Source organism: Lactuca sativa, chromosome 1 (assembly GCF_002870075.4).
Source record: "Lactuca sativa cultivar Salinas chromosome 1, Lsat_Salinas_v11, whole genome shotgun sequence".
Lineage (NCBI taxonomy): Eukaryota > Viridiplantae > Streptophyta > Magnoliopsida > Asterales > Asteraceae > Lactuca > Lactuca sativa.
Window position 1 is genome coordinate 110,271,660 of NC_056623.2, and position 24,684 is coordinate 110,296,343.

Genomic DNA, 24,684 nt, shown 5'->3' on the forward strand with positions numbered 1-24,684 from the left:
TCATTTAGTGTTGTGTTTATCCTATATGAAATGTCATTCTACTGAGGTGTATTGGAACCATTTTCAACATTCTAATTCCATGGTCAATGAAATAATCAGCAAACTCCAAACTGCTACATTCACTCCTATTGTTTGACTTTAAGCATTTTGATTTTGAGATTCCTATCGTTCTTAATAGAATCATTTTACTTGTTAAAGGAGGTGAATATTTTGAAATAATATTTGATAAAATAAACCCACATCTTCCTTGTGGAATCATCTATAAATGTGATGTAGTATTGAGACCCTCTTGTTACTTTTGGATCTGGAAAATATGCATATATTGTTGGGTTCGTGACATGTCGAGACAAAAAAGGATTAAGAGAGCTTAACCCTAACTCTGCCCATGTAATTATTATGTTGTGATGTGCAACTCGTTTATTTCGTGTTGAGTTTGTGTTAGGTTTCTAGTTAAGGTTACACGTTGAAATGTGTCATGCCATGTGAGGTTAAAACATTAAACAATGAATTGGTAGAAAAGAAAAAGTAAAAAGATGGAAAAAGTAATAGTTGGGAGGTAGAATGGCTATATTCATAGTAAGTTTAGAGGACAAAATGCAAATAGTAGGAGTTGGGGATGCAAAGGGTGGGATCATGAAGAGAAGGGAGTGGTTGAGGGGACTATATAGTTTGGGAGAGAATAAAAAAAAAATTGACCTAGGCAGATAATGTCGTTTCCACATTACAAAATGACCCAACTCGAAGTTTTTATTTTACATATAGTTTTGGTTTTGGGTCTTTCTAGTTTATCTAAAGAATTCAAAAAAATGCATATAAATAAATGGGTCATTTTTAGTCATATTCGAGTTGAAATTATTAACTCTAACCTTACTCATTTAATTTTCGTTTTGTGTTGTGCTTTGCCTGTTTAATTAAACGGGTTGAAATATTTACACATATTTTGTCTCTAGTTCGTGTCGAATTAGCATGCGATGTCATTTTTTTCCACCTTTATAGTTGCTTTGAACTGGTGATTGTTGAAATCAACATGGTTTCCTTCATCTTCCAAACTACCTCACTAATATCAACACCTTTTCAGGTCCGAAATGTACTTTACATTCTTTAAAATCCACTTCGAACCCAAAATCGCATTGAGAGCTACATTCCCAACTCTAGTGATATCCAAGATTTTGTTATATGCAAGTCGTACTTTTCCAATATAATGCTTGAAGTTGTGTGTTACTTCTCTAAAAATACTTGCATGGATTGAAGCACCAAAATCCGTAATCCCAAATTCAATTATACTCTTTACGCCACAAATAAGCACATCATAGAAATCTTCTTCCATGGTCACTTCCTTCCCCAACTTCTCAGTCGAAGGTTTTAGATGCTGATTTCGTTGAAATTCTAACAGGTAATACCATTCACACTTCATGACTATCTTCTTCTTATTAACTTTCATATACATCTACTACCACCCCCTCTATTAGATTTTCTTCCACTTACTTCAATACTTAGCAAACTGCTGGAGCACATCCCTGCATTCTTACTTCAGATATCCTCACCGAGGATTAGATCACAATTACCTTCGAAAGTGAGCTTAGTGGTCGCAGATGAACTACTCACTGATGTGACTGTTTCAGACCAACTCTCCGGAAGCGAGGATGATAATAACAACGGTTGACTTAGTTTTTAAACCCAATTTCAATAAATGTCAATCTTGATATAATTCAGTTGAACGCATTTATGTGGTATGCCATTGAGCAACCTTCCTTCATCTATGTATTTAGCAATTGTCTAACCAAGAAAACCATGTTTGCTACTGAAGGTGTCTCGAACATGTTAGGAAACACCTTTACCAGTCCAAATGTTGTTTTCTTAATAAAAATGTTGTAAGAAATGTTCTTTACTAACGACTACCAGACCACACTACGTGCCCGCTGATATAACATATCACAATCCTCCTGTTTCATGCCATTTTTTTAACTTAAAGGTAGATGTAAATATTTATGGTAAATATATTATTTGATGTGTATCCTCTAAATACAAAATCATGACCTCCAAATTTATCGATCTTAAATTAGCTTTCTTTAGGCGTAGCTGTAATTCATTTTGTTGGGTATTAATATGCAACCTTGACAACACGAGGACAATGATTATAGAAAAATATGATATGAATATTAAACAAGAACACAAGGAGATTTACCATGGTTCACTTGGTAGGTTTGATCAAGCCATGTCTACAAGAAAACTAGAGATATTCTTAATTGATATCAAATTCTATAGTGGCGTTGACCTAAAATTATTGGTCGAACCAATAGAAATTTCAGAGATGATATTGGCCATGACTAGATAGTAAAATTCTTCGAACCATATTTTAATGATGGTTACTTCAACTCTATCACCTCTCACAAATGACAACCTTCGATTTTGATTATGGCACACATAGTTATCGTTGAGCGATGACATTTGAGGGTTGAGGAAGGAGCTACCGAGGAGATGTGGGATATGTATGGTAAATTAGGGCTTTTGCTGCGATTTATTAGTTTGTCCTCAGGGTAATATCTTTTTAAACTAAATATTAATAGAAAAATAGATTGTAACTACCTTAGGACGCAAGATTTGAAAACCACAAACGAATCATATCATTTTTTTTTTCAAAATTACATCAAATATGTATCAAATATATAGATTTTTTTTAATCAAACTATCATTCATTAAACTAAAAGTTCAATTGTCATCCTACAACGAGTGAGATTGGAGCAAACCACAAAAATAATAAAACTATATTTTACTCCTAAATATAATTATACTGTAAATTATGTCTTATTGTATTATACATAAATTCATTTACATTTTCCGCATTATCACATCTAATTAAAAAGGATCGAAATTGAAACTCTTCACGCATTTGAAAAAGGAAAATAATGTGTGTTTCCTATCCCAAGAGAATAATGTAACTAAAAAAGAAAATGGATAAGACAGTGGCATTTCTGTAATAAATAGGAGAAAGAAACCCAAAGTTAAATGATGATTGGTTGCTAAGCCGGTCGCCTCTGGTTTCAAAATCCATCTCTTGGCAAACTAAACACGAAATCACCATAAACTCAACGCACACTTCGCTCTACTTCCCGTTTTTCACCTTAATTCTCTGCGTATAAAACCCCTCAAATTTTCTACACAGAAACTTGTGTATACCATTTCAATTTCAATCTTGTTTGGCGAGAAAAGGTCTTTTTTGTTCGTAATTCAGATTGAGAGAAAGTCAGTCTTTGGTTCTTGAAGAATTCGCAGGATTTCTGGATAAATTCAGAGAAGAGAAAGAGTTTTTATGTGATTTTGAGGATTGGGTGTGCGTGAATTTACGTATGTAATGCATCAGAAGAAATCTGAAGTTCAGATCGGAAAAGATAGCAGTGGTGTCTCTTCCGATTTCAACCCTAACCCCATAATTTCTTCTTCAGTTGCCATTAATTCCCCTCACAAATTCCCTGTTTTCAAATCGACACCTCATTCGCCGTCTTCTTCTTCATCATCGCCATCGCCATTTTCGTCCTCTTCGTTATTGTTGTTACCATCACCTGATCATAGTAACAATAACAGTGATGTTACAACAGCAACGACAAACCCTAACCCTAACCCTAACCCCAGTCATCAGCATCAGATTATAATTGATGACGGTGAGTTCGATCCATTTGCTGCACCAACACCTAAATCAACACCTCACAAGAGGCCTCTTTTTTCGCAAACGACAGCCAGTTCATCTTCAAACCCCTTCACGAGATCACCTATTTTATCGAATCCCCTAAAAAACTACCCCTTTTCATCAAAAACCCATTATTCTAAGCGGTTTTGCAATACCAAAGCCGCCGCATTCCACCTCCTTCACCGTCTCCGCCATCTTCGCCGCCTTCGAACTCACCTCAGGTTAATCCTTCTACTCTCTCTCCCCTTTTTCTACTTCTTGGTTTCGCATCCCAGTCACTCCTTCCTCCTCGATTTCCTATCAGCTTTTGCGTTCTCAACCGCACTCTTGTTTTCCCTAAATCTTGCTCTCCCTCGCCTCCCTTCGATTCGATTATTTCTTTCTAGATCTTTCCCGATTAAACTCTACCCATCATCCCATTCTTCAAGACCACACCTCCCAATCTTCTGGCCAATCGGGTCTCGACAAAAAGGCGATAAAAGAGGGAGCTCAGGGTGTTGGGTGCAAGCATACAACAATGGCGACGTCTACGAAGGTGAATTTCACAAAGGTAAATGCTCCGGTTGTGGGGTTTACTATTACTACATGAGTGGAAGATACGAAGGCGATTGGGTCGATGGAAAATACGACGGATATGGTATGGAAACATGGGCCAGGGGAAGTCGTTACAGAGGACAATACAGACAAGGTCTCCGACATGGGTTTGGCGTTTATAGATTCTACACCGGTGATGTCTACGCCGGAGAATGGTCAAACGGTCAAAGCCATGGATGTGGAGTTCACACTTGCGAAGATGGTAGCAGATACGTAGGTGAATTCAAATGGGGTGTTAAACATGGTCTTGGCCACTACCATTTCAGGTAAAAATCCTTACTTTCTTTCATCTACATACATCAAGATTGTTTGTTTAATCTTTAATAATATACAAATACAATGAATGAAAGAACCAATTTTTTTATTTATAGGAATGGAGATACATATGCTGGAGAATATTTTGCAGACAAGATGCATGGTTTTGGGGTTTATAGTTTTGCAAATGGTCATAGATATGAAGGTTCATGGCATGAAGGAAGAAGACAGGGACTTGGAATGTACACTTTCAGAAATGGAGAGACTCAATCTGGACATTGGCAAAATGGTGTTCTTGATGTTCCAAGCTCACAAAGTGCCACTTATCCTGTTTCACCTGTTGCTGTTTATCATTCCAAAGTTCTTAATGCAATTCAGGTAATTACTAATTACCTTTATACCCTTAACTTTTTCTATTAACTTGTTCTTCATATAAGAATTGAAAAAGGATCTTTATAAATAACAGGAAGCAAGAAGAGCGGGTGAGAAAGCATATGATGTGGCAAAAGTTGATGAAAGAGTGAACAGGGCGGTGGCGGCCGCCAATAGGGCGGCTAATGCCGCCAGAGTGGCGGCGATAAAGGCGGTACAAAAACAGATGCACCACCGGACAAACAATGATGACCTTCCTATTCCGGTGGTGCAAAATTTTCATCATTTGTCGGCTCAATTGTGAGTTTAAATTTTGGGCCTAATTTTTGTTTTTAATGTCTATGTGTTTTTTTTGAATGAGAGAAGAGGGAGATGGTTGTATGTGTGTGTGTGTGTGTTTGTGTGTGTGTTTTGTGGTGTTTACTTGTAAAGTTTAGGGTTTAGATTTAGTGGAGGATGGAGGGTGGTGGTGCCAATGGGAAGATAAAAACTCATTATGGCATTTGTATGTGTATTAACAAATAACAAACTACTAATGATGTTATAAGAAGGCCAAATCTAATATTCTCATGGTTGGTTGGTTATAGTTTTTTGTAACTAGAATTTTTCTTATTCAAAACTTATGTTTAGTGTTAGGGGTATAATAGTCATTTTAAGTGACTTGATGGGAGTTTTGCTAAAAACGGTTTTTGTTGGTCGCCTGAGAGTTGGCCCACACTGTCTTGTCTCCATTCGGGTTTAAAACTCTTACACAACAGCAACTGTTGAGACTTGAACCCTTGACCATTTCTGTATGTATATACGTCTAATATCCAACATTAATGGAATTTCTTTTGTGATGAAATGAAATTTGTTGGCATGATTGATGTTGGCAATGAAGTATATGTCAAAATTTGATAGGGGTTGTAGCATTAAATATTGAGTAACATAATTTTTTGTTTGTTGTCGGAACTTGATGATTAGCAATCTAGAAAGAAAGAAATTATGTTGTCAAAGGTTTGACTTGTGGGATTGGGTGGATGGGTGTACTCATCCTTACCTTTGTTTAAGGGTTGAAGAATACTTGGCCTAGTTAGGTATGAGTTATGACAAACCGTATATCATACCCTACATGCTACATTCTTAACTATTCTAAGGTCCTTATAATATATGGGGTTGAATAAAGAAGACAAAATTCTCCTTTGAATTAGAAGCAAACTAGTTTGCAATAATTAAGAGAATTGTTGATAAAGGCCTGGTCCTTATGGTCCTAAAGATTGGTTAAAGCTTGTCCTGAAATGTGTAGTTAGGTATGACAAACCCTAAATCCTAACAACCAACCCCACACACACACCACATACATACCCTTGTTAACATCTAATTGGCTACCTTTATATATTTTTTCTTTTGTCATTTTTGTTTTTGTTAAAAAGAAAGATTTTCTTTTATAGATCGAATAAACCATTTGTATGGAACTAAATGAAGCATTGTTGTATATATGTACTCATCAAATTTATTGTGGAAGTTGGAAGGAAAACAAAAGGAAGATAGGTAAAGGGTAGTGTATTTATATATTAAGCTAGGTTTTTAGTTTAATCCATGAAGTCATTATGCCCAGATTAATTAAAAAGGAAACAATTAGGCATAGTTTTGTTCTAATACTATATAATGTTTAACTTATTGAGCTCCTTAAATAAAAAAAAATCACCCTTTAACATGTACATATATACAACAATGCTTCATTTTGATGTAATACATACCAGGTGTGAAACCCATGTATTACACGGATTGATTTAAAAAAATTAAACATTAAAGTGTAAACAAAAAATATTTTTTAGTGTACAACTTTAAATAGGAAAAGAAATATATTTATTACAATTTAATATCATATATATGATATTTAATACTTTACATATATAACTATATAAGTATATGACTTTAATTTTAAAAATTAAAACAAACCAAAAATTAACAATTGGATAATATTATTTTAAAAATACCACAAAATGACAAGTGTCAAAATTCATGAAAGATTGACATATGGCAAAAAAGACCTTCATTTATTAAGGAGGGTAAAATGTTCATAATAGTTAAGAGAAAAGGAGATGAGTTTCCTTATGCTATATTTTACTCCATTACCTTTTAGCTTAACTAATTATGTCTTGGTTGTATGGTAATTTATTTAGAATAGTGAAGTTGATTTTTATATGGGTAAGTAGAGCAATAATATTATTTTTATTTATATTTATACCATAAATATTTGAAACAAGCTTTGTTTATTTGTTTATTGAACATTTATCTTCTATTCCTCTTATAGATTTTGTCCGTTTTGGTCCTTAACATTTTATTTTACACCCTAGTTATATTCATATATTAAGTTTTTATTATTTTTTGATCAGTTAATCTATTCAATTAAATATACAAAATAAATTTAATATATTTTCTATAACTAATTATGTCTTGATTGTGTTGTAACTTTTTTAGAATAGTGAAGTTAATTTATACGAGTAAGAAGAACAATCGTATCTATATTTGATAACGGTAAATATCTGAAACAAGCTTTGTTTACAGAACATTTATCTTCGACAACTATATTTATTCATTCACACTTCAACCAACAATACTTGATCGGAAAAAAAAACTATCAAATCCATTAAGTAAAAGAGACATATGAGAGAATCTTCGATGATAGTTTTTTTTTTTTTGTAAAACTTTTTACTATTTGAAAAAGTTTTCTGGATACAAGTTGTATTAAGATATCAATTAGTAAACTCCAACTACTTATTCCTCTTACAGATTTTGTCCATTTTGACCTTTATCTTTAATAACATTTTATTTTACATCCTTGTTATATTCATATATTAAGTTTTTATTAAATATACAAAATAAAATTGAATATACACTTTGTATTGTAGATTTAAAAAGTATTGTCAAAACTTTCAAAATGTTGATTTTATTTATTTAATTATTAATGTCAAAAAATGTAATGTGGTATGGGTTCCTATCCATGTGGTGCAAAACTTCCATCATTTTTTTGGCTCAATAGTTCGGTATGAGTTTAAAATTTAGGCTTAATTTTGTTTTGTTTAGTTTAGTTTTTGATGTATGTGTTTTTACCCAAAAAAGAGGGAGGTTGTTTTATATTTATGTGTGTGTTTTTGTGTTGTTTACATGTAAAGTTTAGGGTTAGAAGAGTGGTGGGTAGTGCCAATGGGAAAACTCATTATGCAAGCATGTGTATTAACAAATAAAAAAATACTACTACTATTACTTATAAGGTCAAATCTATCATTCTCATAGGTTGGTTCGTGTCTTCTTGTTGGGAGAGAATAAGGTGTAGTGTATATTACATATATGTACTTTGTAATTACATTGGTTCTTAATTAAAGTAATGTTTCTAGTGTTAGGGATATGATGGTCATTTTATAGTGGCTCAATGGTCCGTGTTGGCACCTTTGAATTGATCTACATTGTCTTATCCCAAAAGTGATGTGTGAGATATAAGTCGGGTACATAACTGTCTGCTACAAAGGTTTATATAAGAGCTCAATGTAATGAACACAATTCACATTATAATTAAAACTTACGTAAAAGCTCAATGCTTACAATGAACATCATTCACATTATAATTAAAACTCTCATATGTAGCTTTTGAGATTTGAACTATTGATCATATACTATACCCTGTAACCAAACATTAGGGCAACTTGATGTGACTTTGGTCACGAACATCGAACATTCAGTATGTTAAAAGTTGATAGGGGTTGTAGTTTTAAATATAGAGAAATCTCTAGAAAAGTCATAGTATTTTACCATTATTTACAAAAAAAGTCACAAACTTAAATTTGTTTACGAAAAAACATAAATTACCGGTAAAAATGGCTATTTGACCTCCCGGTTTACAGGTTTCATTATTTACCTGGTTTCATTAAAGTCTCATTATTTTATCCTAATTTATGAATAAGTCTCAAACTAAAATTTAGTGAGGATTTGTCATTTTTCTCCATGTAACATATATTTTATCGGTTTCATTACTGACTTGGACACCTAATTATTAAATTAGCTAATAGGATGGATACGATGAGTTATATAATGCTATATTTACTGTAAAATTTGATATTTATCTTATCGGCTCATTTATGACTATGTATCTAGGTCAGTAATAAAACCAATAAAATGTGTGTTTCTAGGAAAAAAAAACAACAGGAAACGAGCTGATGTCTAATGAGATGGATATATTAGGTTACATAAGATTAGATAGACAATTTGAAATTTCTTATAGACGTAAATATGATAAAATTGTTGCTAGTTTATGTAATTATTGTAGTGTTTGTTAGATGCATTTTATATTCCAAAAAATATACAATGCATCAGGATATCAAGTTTCATGGTAAACATATCATTATATAGCCTAATCTATCCATTTCATCAGCTCATTTAATGACTAGGCGTCTAGGTCAGCAATGAAACTGGTAAAATATATGTTACAGTAAGAAAATTGTCAAATCATCACCAAATTTTAGTTTGAGTCTTATTAGTAAATTATGGTAAAATAATGAAACTTTAATAAAACCAGGTAATTAATGAAACCGGTAAACCGAAAAAATTGGTCAAATCGTCATTTTTACCGGTAATTCATTTTTTTGTAAACAAATTTTAGTTTGAGATTTATTCATATATTAGGATAAAATTTTAGGATTTTTTCGAAGATTTCCATTAAATATAAATAATATAATTTTTATTTTTGTAATGTTAAAAGAAATTGAAAATCATCATCTAGAAAGGGGTTGTGTATATTTGACTTGTTATATTTGGTCTAGACATTTTTGTGTTGTATAATAATAAATAATAAAACACACAACTATGTGGTTAAGCATTAGACTTGTGGGATGGCTGAATTGTGAATACGTGGGTTTGAGCCTCTAATTACCTTGTTTCACAAGTAAACTTGGTCTAGTTATTAGGCATGCCAAATCCTATTTGACCGTGTCCTACATGCTTAAAACTATTCTAAGGTCCATATAAATTTTGAGTTGAATAAGGGTTTCAATTAAAATCAAATTAGTTTGTAATATTTAGATGGCTAAATTCTATAAATATTATTATTATTATTATTATTATTATTATTATTATTATTATTTTATTATTATTATTATTTTTTTTTTTTAAGTAAAGATTTTTTTTTGTTTAATCAAATTTTTCCAGAAAAACCACTCTTTTTTTTCCGGTAATAAATTGCAATATATTCGGAAGAATATTTTTTGGTTAAAGTTGGTTTGTTTTAAAAATCAAAATTTGAATGGTTAAATCATAAATAAATTTTTATTTAAGTGAGTAAACCGAAAGTTCAAAATTATAGTAGTTTTTATAAAAGAGAAATATAACTTTTATATAATGATTTTCTTTTTTTTGAAAAAAGTGTTGGTAACAAAAAAATCGGTGTTTAAAAACTTAAAATGAAAACAAATTAATATGGTTTTTATAGCTCTTAAAATCGATACTTGTTTACCAAGGGATCCTACTAGCTTCTATAAAACAATTAAAAAAGGCTGGAGGTTCTAATTTGACTATTGATATGAACCTCATTTTCCTTCAACTTTAAGGCTTCACTAAATATAAGATTTTAATATCATCCACGTGGGACAAAAAATGTGGACAATGTGAGAATCATTCATTCCTCTTTAGCTTTTCAATTATCCATATCTTTTTCTACACAAGGGTGATATAAAAAATGCTTAAGCTTTCTCACATAAAATATCGCATGGTTGAGATTTATTTTTTTGAATTTTTATCATATGATTTAATATTTTCATGAACAAATAAATACACAAATCTCCCTCCCTCCCTGTGTATACGGCATGTGGATAACTATGCGTCTCATTGTCTATAGATTTTCAAAGGAGTTTGCCTAGTAATGAAGAGGGTTCTGTTGAAACTGGTTGCAAAATCTTCAAGGTGGTAACTAGATTAGCTATATATGTTATATGACTCTAAATGTTAGCTGATAAATAAAGAATTTGATAGGAAGATGCAAGTTGCAGAATGAGGATCCTCAGGTTGACATTCGGTAGAACATTTTTGAACATGTTATTCAATGTTATAATAGAAATAATTTTTGAGTTATCACGATCGTCATAAAATTAAGAATGAAATAAGAAGATAGTTTGAGCCTTTAAGACTAAGAAGAAGTTGACACTTGCCCCTTTTATTGAATGTTATAAGAAGATAGTTTGTGGCAAAACTTTAAATATTAAAAGGTTCCTAAAAAGTGAAAAATATTAATTGCAATGACCAAAAGTGTCAAAATGATTAAAGAATGAGGAATAAAGTTGTCAAAAAAACATCTAAATTTATTATTTCTAACTTTGAAGACTAACAATAATATAGGGGCCAATTCTGCCAAAAAAATAACAAGTTTACTATTTTTTTTTTGAGAACTTTAATATATATATATATATATATATATATATATATATATATATATATATATATATATATATATATATATATATATATATATATATATATAATAATAATAAACTACTTTAACAATTTCAGGAAATACAAATGCACTTATGAAAAGAAAATTAATAATTACTCCAAATAAAATAAGAGGAGAGGATGACAATTGTTAATATTTTTTTTTATTGAAATGGTTAATACATATGACCTTTAAATTCTACTCCTAGATTATATATTTATCCGTCATAGAAAAAAATTGGTCTATAAATTTTCTACCATATTAAAAGGGTGTTTATGGTTAGCCTTAAGGTACATGCCGTTTGAGATTGGCTTATTTAAAACAATATGTTTATTTATAAAAGTGTTTATTATCTTTTTCGGTGTCAAATAAGTGTTTGAAAAAAGTGTTTGTATTAGATTATCTGCTATCAAAACATAATAATTTGATAAATTGTTTTTTAGTAAATGTTTGAGAATGTTTTTTAAAATGACTTATTGACTTTTTAAAAAGCTAATAAGTTAAAAAGATATTTGACAAATACTAACTTTTTTTTTTGTTAAAAATAGTTTTTCCAAAAAAACAAATAAGAAGTTTAAGAAGCAATCTCAAACACGTCCTTAGTGTTTATCAATTTCTACTTATAGATGTAAAATAACTGATAAGTTCAAAAACTCTTGGATCAATTAGATCTTTCACAAGAACGATAAAAGTAATGAAACAGTTTAAGATTAATATGAGTATGAACACAAAACAGAATCAAACTTATGCTTAGGATTTAAAACTGAGTCACGCCTCAGTAGAGCTCGATGAAGAACTTCCGCTGTAGAGGCGGGTTTACAAACGATATCAAATAAAGCAATGAAAGCGATACCCTCTAAGTCTGCATGCATGCAACTTATATACTAAACTCTAATACAAAATAATGCACGGTTGGACAGGCCCAATACCGGCATTCAAACTAGGCTATGGACCGAGTCCATGATGCAATCCAATAGACTCTACAATCTCCCCCTTTGCGTCAAATGAGGCGAGAGATTATTTCTTCTGAGTAGGCTTCACCATCTTGATAACTTTGAATAATCGAGGAATAATGGCAAGAAGAGTTTGTCTAAACTGAATGTACCACCTCAACATGTCAACGAATAGCTTCTTATCAACAGCACTGTTCTGGTCACACCTTTGAATGATCTCCAAGATATGCTCGAGACAAGTTGTTAAGAAGAGGTGTTTGTCGACAAGAGCGAACAGACATTTTTGGCCTTCGCCTCTGAGGAACATGACTGTGTGATACTTTGAATCAATTTTCCCTTTGATCATGGTGTTGACATTGCCAGCTCTGCCCATGGTCTTGATCGTTGGTCGCTTGTGTATGGCAGAGGCAATCTCCTGGTCCATCTTCGCTACCTCATGTATGTAGCAAACAAGCATACGCTTGACATGATCGATTATAGGCTGATACTCCTGAGGATTCGATAGAAGAATGTTGTTGAGGAGTATCCAGTCATGGGGATTGAGGTTCGGTAGATCAGCAAGGGAAAAATGGTGGATTGAGCCTTCGGTTCCTTGATTCACCCTGAATTTGACATTGATAAATTTCCCTGCTGAATAGGGCTTCATCACCTTGACTGTGGTTATCTTCTTTGAGCTCCAAGTTTGGTATTGAGGTTGAGCAAATTCCAAGTAAAACTCCAAAAGATCCCTATCTACCTTCGGGTCCGGAGATAGAATGGCAACAGTCGAGTTGAAGCAGTGGAAGATGAGTGCCTTTCGAGTGATTGGCATATCGAACTGTGCATCCTTGGAGTTGTCAAGGCCAAAGGACATTATTGGCTCGAGCCAGAGAACAGTTGGCTCGTCGATTGCACACCGCTGAAGCGAGTCTTTAGTCCATACAGGAAACATAGCCTTTTTCTTCTCAAGGAGCTCCGCCTCCTTTCAATTCTGTTCTAGCTCAGCGCGCTGCTTCTTGGTGATTTCTTCCATTTGTTTTTTTGGAAGTATTGTCCTTTGGGACAGGTTTCTTGGGAATGTCGACATAGACATCATCTTCATTGTTTGTGTCGTCTTCACCAATCTTCTTCTTCTTCTTATCTTTGTTACTGACCGAAGCTTCATTAACCTTCGGTTCAGCAGCTGGTTTTGAGCTGGAAGGAGGAGTTTGCTGCTTTGACTCTTTCTCTCCCCTTGTTTCGGTTGGACCCCAATCACCGGAACACCCTCGATACGGCTGAGAACGTCCAGTGCCGGTCTGAGCTTGTCTGCCAAATGCCTTCTGACAGTGATAGTGATAAATGGATCATTCGCCTCAATAAGATGAAGGAGGATGGAGTGAACATTGGCAACAGAACTCCGGATAACCTCCCTTTCTGACTTGAGGTCATTAATCTCCGAATTAGCAGTACGCACCTTGTGTATTTGCAGTTTAAGTTGGGCTGTACGTCTGTCAAGCTCGTCCATAATCCGATTTTCCATAGCTAAGCCCGCTTCCAGTTGAGTTAAGCGTTCGTTGACTTTAGCATGGAGAGATGCATTTGCTTCTTCAATGGCATGGCGTGCCACTTCCAGGTTCGAACACTCAGATTGAAGAGTCTTTTTGAAGAGTCTCTACTGAGGTGTTGACAACTGCAGCATTCTTGGCAGCAACAGCCTGCAAGGAATCTAGAAACAAGTGAGCTTCTGAAACTAGTTTATTGACTTCTGCGGACGCTTCCTTGCACTCCTTAGTTGAGGCATCAACAGCGAGAGAGACCTGTTGACATTGGGAAGAGGAGGCTTCAATAGCCTTGGCTGCAGCAGATAGGGTAGCACTGTGTTTGACAACAACCGACGAGAACAATGCTTTTAAAGCAGCTTCTGAAGGGGCACCAGAGGAGGAAGAGGAAAGCAGTTGATCAAGCTTGTCATTGACTGCTTTGAGATGACGTTTGGTAATTGGCTCGTCGTCATCATCCTCGCTCTGCACTCGATAAGGACTGAAATATGTGGAATCGAATTCCAAGTCCTCACCGCCCAAAATAGGGGTTGTTTCAGTAGATTGTGTAAGAGACAAGGGTTTTGAAGAAGGTGGAGGTTCGGTTGTGAATGTAGGTTCGGTTGTAAAAGGAGGTTCGGTTACAAGTGGATTGGGAGCGGTAAAGGTAGGTTTAGTAGTAGTGGTAGAGATTGTATCTGTGAAAATGGGAGTGGGAATAGGAATTGTAGTGAATGGTTGAGAGGTGGTTATTGGAGAGATAGGAGGGATAGAAACTGGAATGGTAACAGGTGGAGGTGAAGGAGGCAAAGAACGAACCAGAATTTCTGGAGTAGAGGAGCGAGGCGGAGTGTCCCCTCGGTCCGAAGCTTCTTCATCAGAACTATCGCTCTCAGAATCTGAAGGTGGAGCGTTCTTCTGCTTAGGAGGAACATATTCTGAATTCCACTCGCTGGAGGATTGAAGAATAAGTCTCCTAGCAGGCTTCTTCAGCTTTTTGGGTTGAGGTTGAGAAGGAGCAGCCTTATCAGTTTTTCTCTTCGTGGGGGTCTATCCCTTGGTTGGTTTTGTGACCGGTCCCTCCTTCTGCGGTTCAGGCATCTTACCCCTCTTGGCTGGCTTGTCAGCCTCTTCAATGGAACGAAGCATTGTGGGTGTAAGTTCTCGTGGACCAAAAGATGGACGCTTCCTGTACTATTGAAGAAGATTACTCGACGCTGAGATACAACCGAGCATGGCTTCAGGAATAGGTCCGATGTATGAAAACTTTGTTGGATCAGTGACGATGATTTTTGTCGTATGAAAAGTGGCGATAGAAGAAAGCAAGGAATCCGCCATTATTGGGACACGATTACGATCCATTGCCCATTTGGTGATGATAGTCCAAAAACGCCCACATGAAATCTCTGAATGCCTGGATGAAGAAACTAGGCTTTGAACCAACTGCTGCCAAATAATGGACCCATAATCAAGGTTAAGCCCACTATACAACCCATACAGCACCGTCATAAATGCCTTGCTAGCACCGTCAGAACCAGCGCTCCGCTCAGACAATCCCTTGAATAAGAGCGTGAAAAGGCCATTCCATTGAGGAGGAAGGCAGGACTTCTTGAACTTGGTGACAACTGTTAGGGTTTTAGTATACTCCATCTGATAAAACATTGTGAACAGTTGGCCAGTTGTAATGGAATCAGGGTTTACCAGAGATGGATCTTGCGAAAGACCAATTAGGGCACAAAATCGACTCTTGGAGATAGAGACCTTCTCATCGTGAAGTTCAAAGTGAATCCTTTCATTAGCCTTGTCGTAGAATGCAGTAGAGTAGACAAGAGACAAGAACGACATAGGAACAACTTCAACCTTTGTCAGTGCATCGACGAGAGGTGAGTATTTGAGACACTCAACCACATACAGCATATAGGGCTCATATATGAATGGAGTGAGATCAATGATTAGGTTCTGTTGGGGTTTGATAGTGAGTAGGGGTTGACGAACTGAGGTATCGTGAACGGATGAGGATTCTGCCATTTTAGTAGCTTGAAGATGACGATGAACAGTTGCAGAAAATCGTCGGGTTTCTTTGAGAGCTTTTTGGAAGTGATAAAGGTTGAGAGAGTACCGTTCCAATTCCTTTTATACGTACAGGGAAGAGAGAGAAGAATCCGGTTGAAATCTTGGATTATCTCAAAAATAGCGCTTGAGTTGATGTGTGAACAGTTGGCGTGCCGAAGATGACGCACGAGAGAGAAAAACGTTTCCCTTTTTCACGCCTTTTCATAAAACTCACCTTTTTCAAATCGCCAAACCATTTGGATTCCTACTGAGTCAGCTACCACTTTATCCCAATCATTTCCCCTTATGACGCTTGAGTGTTTGTGCCTTGAACATTTGAATCATTAATTTGTGCGAACTTAGAATTTGGAAAAATTAAAAATTTTCGTGCATAGTGTGTAAAAGATAAAGAAATAAAACAAGTATTTTGGGATTATCTTTGATGTCGTATTCAAACATAAAACGATTGATTCTGGGCAAAAATCACTTCCTTCAAAGTCAAGAGAGACATTGAAGTGTCTGCTTGGTTTCCCATGAAATTACGATCAATAACTTGTTGAGAAGTTTTGAAAGGCTTCTTTTAAAGGTTAAATAGGGTGGCTTTCGCTTCAATTAATAATTCCGATACTTAACATAAGACCAAAAGTGAATGAAGTACTTGTGAGATCATTGTGATCTGTTGAACAAGTAGGTGTGAAATGCTTTATAGTGACGAGAGAGAAATGGAAATCTCAAAAAAATAAACTGGATCTTTTAGGGTTAGAGAAGCCTTGGTGAAAGGCAATCTCATAAAGATCACTCAAAAAGAAAAAGAGATTTCATTGGGTAACAAGTAAGATCTTGAATTTATGAATTCACCGTCAATTCATTAGTGATGTTAAATGTTGGGTTTCACTTAGTACATAGTGGCATGAAACTAAGATCATGAACGCAGATTTTGTATAACCATAAACCTCAGTGGTTAAAACTGAGAGTCTTAGGGGTTATATTGATGAAACGAATTATAATGGAGAAAGGTGATGGAGATGGTATAAGAAGTGAATGTACCTCTGCTTTTTAAAGAAAAGAAGGACCAAACAGAAAACTCTAAACTCAGTTTGAGTAGAGTAAGGTAGCTCATGATTAGAGTGAACTTGATAGCCTGGATTGGGAAAACATGATTGGTATTGATCATGTTATTAAGGCTTCACTCAAAATCAGTTGAGGCTTGAGTCTACATACATCAACATGCTTCTAGGGACACCTAACTAATAAAAACCTTTTACTTGCCTTAGCTTTGCCATCGAGAATCACACTTAGACAAACATAAAAACATTAGATATATATATATATATATATATATATATATATATATATATATATATATATATAATAAAAAAATATTTTTGGATTTTTGTGAGAATTGATCAATTAAACGAAAGAGAAAACTATTTTTGAGATTTTAAAAGTAGAAAAGAAGAAATGAAAAAGTATACAAAAAATACAGTTGAAATGCCTTAAAAAACAATAAGTTCAGAAGGACCGAACCCGAAATAGACCGAACGCTCAGTTCATTTCGGTTCATGGCCGAACTTCACCCGAAATAGACCGAACCCGAAATAGACAGAACGTTCGGTTCATTTCGGTTCATATAGGTTCGCTCTATTTCGCTTGTTACCTTTATGGAAGCGAAGGCAATTTCGGTACTGACTCGGTTTGCATCATTCCTAGGCCTTGTAGAATCTTATTGAAGCTTGCTTCAGGTAAGGCCTTTGTGAATATGTCTGCCAGTTGATCAGTCGTTCTGACGAAGTGAATTTCTACGTTACCGTCTTCGATGTGATCCTTGATGAAATGGTACCTCAGTGCAATATGCTTAGTCTTTGAGTGTTGCACTGGGTTGTGACAAATCCTAATTGCGCTTTCAGACTCACAATATAATGGGATTTTCTTCATGTTTAAGCCATAATCCCGGAGTTGACTTTGTATCCATACGACTTGAGATGTATAGGATGCTGCAGTAATGTATTCGACTTCTGCAGTGGATAACGAAACACAAGTTTGTTTCTTTGATTGCCAACTGACTAATTTTCCATCCAAAAATTGACATCCTCCTATGGTGCTTTTACGATCCAATCCACAGCCACCCAGATCAGCATCTGAAAATGCTTGAATGAAGAATCCGGAGTTGGCTGGATACCATAGACCGAGAGAGGAGGTTCGCCTCAGATAGCAAAAGATGTTCTTCACGGCTTAAAGATGAGGTTCTCGTGGGTTGGCTTGAAATCGAGCACAGTAACAGACAGAGAACATGATATCAGGTCTACTGGCGGTAAGATAATCAGAGACCCGATCATCTGTCGATAAAGCGTTGTATCAGCAGCTGGTTTCTCCAATGATGGTGTGAGTTTGGTTCCAAAAGCCATCGGCACTTTTACTTTGGAGTCTCTCGTCATTCCAAACTTGGTGAGCAAAGTCTTGGTATATGCTTCCTGATTAATAAAAATGCCTTCGGGTCCCTGTCTAATATTCAATCCAAGAAAGAAATTAATTGGACCCATTGAGCTCATCTCAAACTTAGTTTCCATCAACTTTCGGAATTCAGCTGTTAGGCTAGGATTCGTGGAGCCAAAGATGATGTCATCAACATAAATTTGGACTATCATAAGGTGGTTACCTTCTCGCTTACAAAAGAAGGTTGGGTCAACCGAACCTTGTTTGAATTTAGACATTTTTAAGAAACGAGTGAGAGTTTCATACCATGCTCTGGGAGCTTGTTTCAGGCCATAGACAGCTTTGTCGAGGATATAACAATGATCACGATACTTCTCGTTCACGAATCCTAGCGGTTTCTCAACATATACGGTTTCTTCAAGTTCACCGTTGAGGAAAGCACATTTGACATCCATCTGATAGACTTCAAAGTTCTTGTGAGCAGCGTACGCAAGAAAGATATGAACAGATTCCAATCTTGCCACGGGAGCGAAGGTTTCTTCATAATCAATTCCCTCTTCCTGACAATATCCTTTGACCACCAACCTTGCTTTATTACGAATGACATTCCCTTTTTTGTCCATCTTGTTTCTGAATACCCATTTGAGATCGACAACCAAAGCATCCTTTAGTGTTGGAATAAGACGCCATACCTTGTTTCGTTCAAACTCATTTAACTCATCCTGCATGGCTTGAACCCAATCTGAATGATCAAGAGCTGAATTAACAGTCTTTGGTTCAATTTTGGACACAAATGAATTGAACATACAAAACTCGACTTTCGAAAATAGGGTAGCCTGTTTCGCTTTGATTTGAGAGCGAGTTAACACCTTTTCTGAGGATTCCCCAATAATTTGAGTGTAGGGATGATCTTTGGTCCATTTGACAAGTGGAGGAAACTTTGGATCATAGATAGGATCCAATTCAGCATTGATATCTTCTTCGAGTTCAGACAAAATGTCATCTTCACCAATTGTTTTCTCCCCCTCGAAGAATGATTCATGTTCAGGACTAGCATTTGTACCTCCTTCATTGGTCGGAATTTCAGTAGAGCTTGTTGTATTTGGCGATGAGTTCTCCCCCTGGAATGAAGAACCTTTATCATGATGAGGAGAGGAACCCTCCCCCTCGACAGTAGGATGGTCACCAGAAGGTTCACTTGCGTCTTCACTTTTGGTTCCTTTGGATTGATCATCAGCCATTTTTCTAACAGCATCGTCTATAACTTGTTTCGGATTATCAACTTTGTTGTCTTTTGCAGTTGATTCAGAGTCAATTGCCTTTTGAGGCTCATCAAACAAGAGCATGAATTGGTCAAAAAGATTCGAGATGGAGATGGTAACCTGACCATTCTTCGGAAGTATGTCGTGGGATGCATCTTCTGTTGCTTTTAACTTCTTAACATAACTATCGTCAAAAGTGACATAGTATGTTTCTTCAATTTTCTTCGAGCGTTTATTGAAAACTCTATATGCCTTGGAGTTCAGGGAGTAGCCTAAGAAAATTCCTTCATCCGCCTTAGCATCGAACTTGTTTCGATTCTCTTTGGAGTTGAAAATGAAGCATCTTGAACCGAACACATGAAAGAATTTCACGTTTGGTTTTCGATTGTTCAGGATCTCATAAGGAGTAATAGAGAACCGTTTATTCAAATATGATCGATTCTGAGTATAACTTGCAGCCGCAATTGCATCAGCCCAGAAAGATAATGGCAAGGACACGAAGCATAACATGGTGCGAGCAGCTTCACACAGGGATCGATTTCTCCTTTCAACAATGCCATTTTGCTGTGGTGTATAGGGGGCTGAGAAATTGTGAGTCGTCCCCTTTTCAGCAAGAAAACTTTCAAAATCTTTGTTTTTGAATTCCAGGCCATTGTCGCTCCTTATATTACGAACTACCTTTCTTAGTTGCATTTCTATCTGTTTAATGAAGAGCTTGATCTTTGGAGTAGCTTCAGACTTTTGCTTGAGAAAGAAGGTCCATGTGAACCTTGAGAAACCGTCCACTATAACCAGAATATATTTGTTTCCCCCAATGCTTTCGATGGACGATGGACCACATAGATCAATATGTAGTAACTCCAATGGTTCTATTACCTTAGTGTTGATAATAGAAGGATGACTCTGTCGACTCTGCTTTCCCATTTCACACGCTGCACATAGATGTTCTTTATCGAATTTCGGAACTGGCAGCCCTCGAACATGATCACCTAAGACTAATTTGTTGATGTCCTTGAAGTTCAGATGAGAGAGTCTTCTGTTCCATAACCAGCTTTCATCGGAGTGAGCCTTTGTGAGTAAACAGACTGCTGGTTTACCTCTTATCGGATTGAGGTTCAGGGGATACATTTCCCCTTTTCGCTTTGATTTCAACAGAATGTTGTTTGACCTCTTCTCGACAATTTCTAAGCCTTCATCGTCGAATGACACTTTTAACCCGGTACCAACCACCAGCTGTGATACACTGAAGAGGTTGTGTTGGAGCCCTTCAACATATGCGACCTTCCTTATGGAGAACTCGCCATTAGTGATCATGCCGTAGCCTTTAATAGTTCCAAAAGAGTTGTTGCCATACTTTACAATACCACAATCTTTGAGAGAACAAAAATCTCTTAGTTCCTCCTTCCTTCCTGTCATGTGAAACGAGCAACCACTATCGATGTACCATTCTTCGTCAAACTGCTCGTCACGTATAACCTTCAAAAAATTAAGCAAATTTAGGAACCCAAAGTTTCTTGGGTCCTTGTGAGCCTTTTACAGGACATGGAATAGTATGAGAAATATCAACCATATATGTGAGTTTATATAAAAGTTGTTTCATCTTTTCTTTTAATGGTGAAAACTTTAATTTTTGATGATTTAGGAGGACTGGAGTTTTTGGCTGAAGGACTGGAATTTAGAGATTTGGATTTAGGAGAGACATTAGATTCTTGGTTTTGATGATTAGACTTGTAGGCATGAGGACCGAAATTGCTATTTCGTTTGCCATCGGATGAGGGACCGAAACTCTTCTTTCAGTTGTTGTAGGATGAAGGACCGAAACTGCTTTTTCGGTTGTAGTTGGATGAGGGACCAAAACTCTCCTTTCGGCTGTTGAAGGATGAGGGACCAAAATTGCTCTTTCGGTTGTAGTTGGCCGAGGGACCGAAACTCTCCTTTCGGTTGTAGTTGGAAGATGAACCAAAACCACCCTTTCGGTTGTTGATGGATGATGGACCGAAACCGCTCTTTCGGTTGTATTCAGTCGAGGGACCGAAACTACCCTTTCGGTTCCTAGCTATTGAAGGACCAAAACCTTCCTTTCGGTTCCTATCGTAACTGTTCTTCTGGTTCCTTGAGTTTTCTTCCAATTTAGACTTCCTTTCAATCCTTACAAAATCAGGATTCTAAGAGTTCCAAAATCGCTTTCTTTTAGAGAGATTCTTCTTGTATCTCATGTTTCGTTGATGCTTTCAATCAACCACCTGTTTTGGATTTCTATGAATGTTGGCCTTTCTTTTAGAAGCATGAGCACATCATTCACTCTTTGTTGAAGAAGTATCACTCGTGGTTTGCATCGGTTCATCCACAGATGGTTTAGTTCCACTTGTGCTCGGCACATCGTACTTTGTAGGCTCATTTAGTGGTTTAGGTATATATCTACCTTTCACTCTCCATGAGGTTTTCTGAGAAAGACCCTTCGTCTCGTCTGCGTTGTCGATTGGGGCCGACTAAAAGAATTCATCACATCCACCAGCATTGTCTTCTTCTACCATAGCGGTTAACTCTGCAGTTTGTTGTGGAGTGACTCCCGGCACAGTGTAGACTTGATTTGGGGTAGTCTGAAACTTTTGGTACACAACAGCTTTAGCTTTGAGAACTTTGGATTTGTCGGTAGAGGAACGAGCAAACTCAACAGAGTTTTCAGAAATTAGGTTCTTATGGGACTTGGGTTCGTTTTTGGCTAATTCAGAACAGTCTACCAAATCTTCTACATAAATTTCACTCATATCATCATCCTCGTTAAGTTCAGATGTATTTTTAGCATCAATTTTGTTATCTGAACTTAAGTTGGCATTCAAGGAGTCAAATTTTTGTATAGTTTCGGCTCTCAGTTTCAATCTATCATTTTCATCTAACAGATTTTTGAGCATGTCCTTGTGGTCCTTGGACTTTATGTAGGATTCAATTTTGCCCATACCTATTTTATATGATGGAGACACTTCGTCAGAAGATAAGACACTTTCACAGTTGTATGCTTCGGCATCGATTTCATCCTCCTTTAATTCAAGGAAAGGTAAAATCATACGATGTATTTTCTTCCCTATTTCACAATTAAGATGCAACTAAGTGATGTTAAAATAGAGTCTCTTAGCAATTAAACAAAAACCATTTCTCTGTTTAAGAAGTTTAAGATTGTCTCTCTGCAAATAAATATAATCATCTTTAGATCTAATTAACTCCTTTTCCTTCTGCTCGATTCACATTCTTCGTTCCTCACTCTTTGAAGAAATCCTGTAGATTTGATCAGTTAGGTTAGAATTCGTGACACGGGTTTGGGTGAGACTGCTACTTATGCTTGAGAATTTTGACTTTAAATTATTTAACTCCTTTTCATAATTATTAGCAAGTATTTTTAGAGAAGCAAGAATATTTTGTACCTTTTTGATCAACTCATCACATTCGTTGATCTGAGTACTAACAGGCTTGGCAGCAAAACATTTGTCCTCTCGCTCTCTTTCTTCTTCAACTCCCCCATCAGTTGTGTATCTGTGACAACCGTCAATTTTCGGTCAAGTCAAAGTCAACTAAAGTCAACAAGTCAAACCGGTCAACTCAATTTGCCCGTGGGTACTAGAGTTTACGTTATGTAATTTCTAAACAACTCGCTATTCTAATGAGAGATCATAAATCGAAAAGTGCGTACATCTAGATCTCCTTAACCTAAAACTGTGGTACGTGGCGAGCCAAACCGATAAAACAATGTTGCATACTCATCAGGAGTATGCAAGATCCTTAAACAAGGCTTAACGGGGTTTACGGACCTTGCATTGCGAAGCCGGACACTCACATTCGTCACACACGAAACCACTCTCAATCGTTTTCACTCTATCTCTCTCTAATGTCAAATCTCTCCTAAATCTCTCTAAGTATGTGAAATCTCTCCCAAATATCTCTTTGTATGAGAAATCTCTCCAAATATGTCAAATCTCTCCTAAATCTCTCTAAGTATGTGAAATCTCTCCCAAATATCTCTTTGTATGAGAAATCTTTCCAAGTATGTCAAATCTCTCCCAAATCTCTCTAAGTATGTGAAATCTCTCCCAAATATATCTTTGTACGAGAAATCTCTCCAAGTATGTCAAATCTCTCCCAAATCTCTCTAAGTATGTGAAATCTCTCCCAAATATCTCTTTGTATGAGAAATCTCTCCAAGTATGTCAAATCTCTCCCAAATCTCTCTAAGTATGTGAAATCTCTCCCAAATATCTCTTTGTATGAGAAATCTCTCCAAGTATGTCAAATCTCTCCCAAATCTCTCTAAGTATGTGAAATCTCTCCTAAATATCTCTTTGTATGAGAAATCTCTCCAAGAATGTCAAATCTCTCCCAAATCTCCCTAAGTATGTGAAATCTCTCTCAAATATCTCTTTGTATGAGAAATCTCTCCAAGTATGTCAAATCTCTCCCAAATCTCTCTAAGTATGTGGAATCTCTCTCAAAATCTCTCTCAACTTTCTATAATCACTCGGGGCATCCCGACCCTCGAATTTGGCGAAAACAGCCCAAAAACGGAAGTCTATGCGAAAAACGGACTTAAGGAGCCGAAACCCCTCTTAGGACCCGAAAGTCCTCTTAGGACCCGAAAGCCCTCTTAGGAACCGAACCCTTCTGAGTCGAAGGCTGCTGAACCGAACCCGAAAGGTCCTCTCGGGCCCGAACCTCGCATGCCTCACCCGAACCCGAACCTTCGGTCCATTTCGGGTCAAGGTTCCCTCGGTCTAGTTCGCTTCTGACTTGCTTCGGACCGAGCCTTCGGACTGACCCCTCGCCCTTCGCTTCTCGCTTCTGTTTCGCACCTTTCGCTTCCGACTCGGCACCAGCAAGGACCGAACCTCGGCCTAGGACCGAGAGGTCTCGCTGGAATGGCTTTTTCTCCCGGTTTTCGACTAATTTCGCGTTTTAAAGCCCGTTTTTAATTGTTTTAACACGCGATTTTCACCTAAAACTTTATTTTAACATATAAGACCCCTTAATTAATGATTAATCACATTTTAAGGATAAAACCTTATCCAAAAAAGAGTAGGTGAAGTACAAGAGGTGGAGTGTTGACTTCCTTTATTCTATGACACAAGCAACC

General features: G+C 36.2%; 1 protein-coding gene across 1 annotated transcript; it reads left to right on the top strand.

Moving 5' to 3' along the window:
• The first annotated feature begins 3,005 nt into the window (after window positions 1-3,005).
• Window positions 3,006-5,490, top strand: LOC111921417 (uncharacterized). The gene is made up of 3 exons (XM_023916998.3): window positions 3,006-4,545; window positions 4,651-4,912; window positions 5,001-5,490. Exons 1-3 carry the CDS (start codon window positions 3,353-3,355, stop codon window positions 5,208-5,210), a joined length of 1,665 nt encoding a protein of 554 aa, XP_023772766.1. The 5' UTR covers window positions 3,006-3,352; the 3' UTR covers window positions 5,211-5,490.
• Window positions 5,491-24,684: the final 19,194 nt, after the last annotated feature.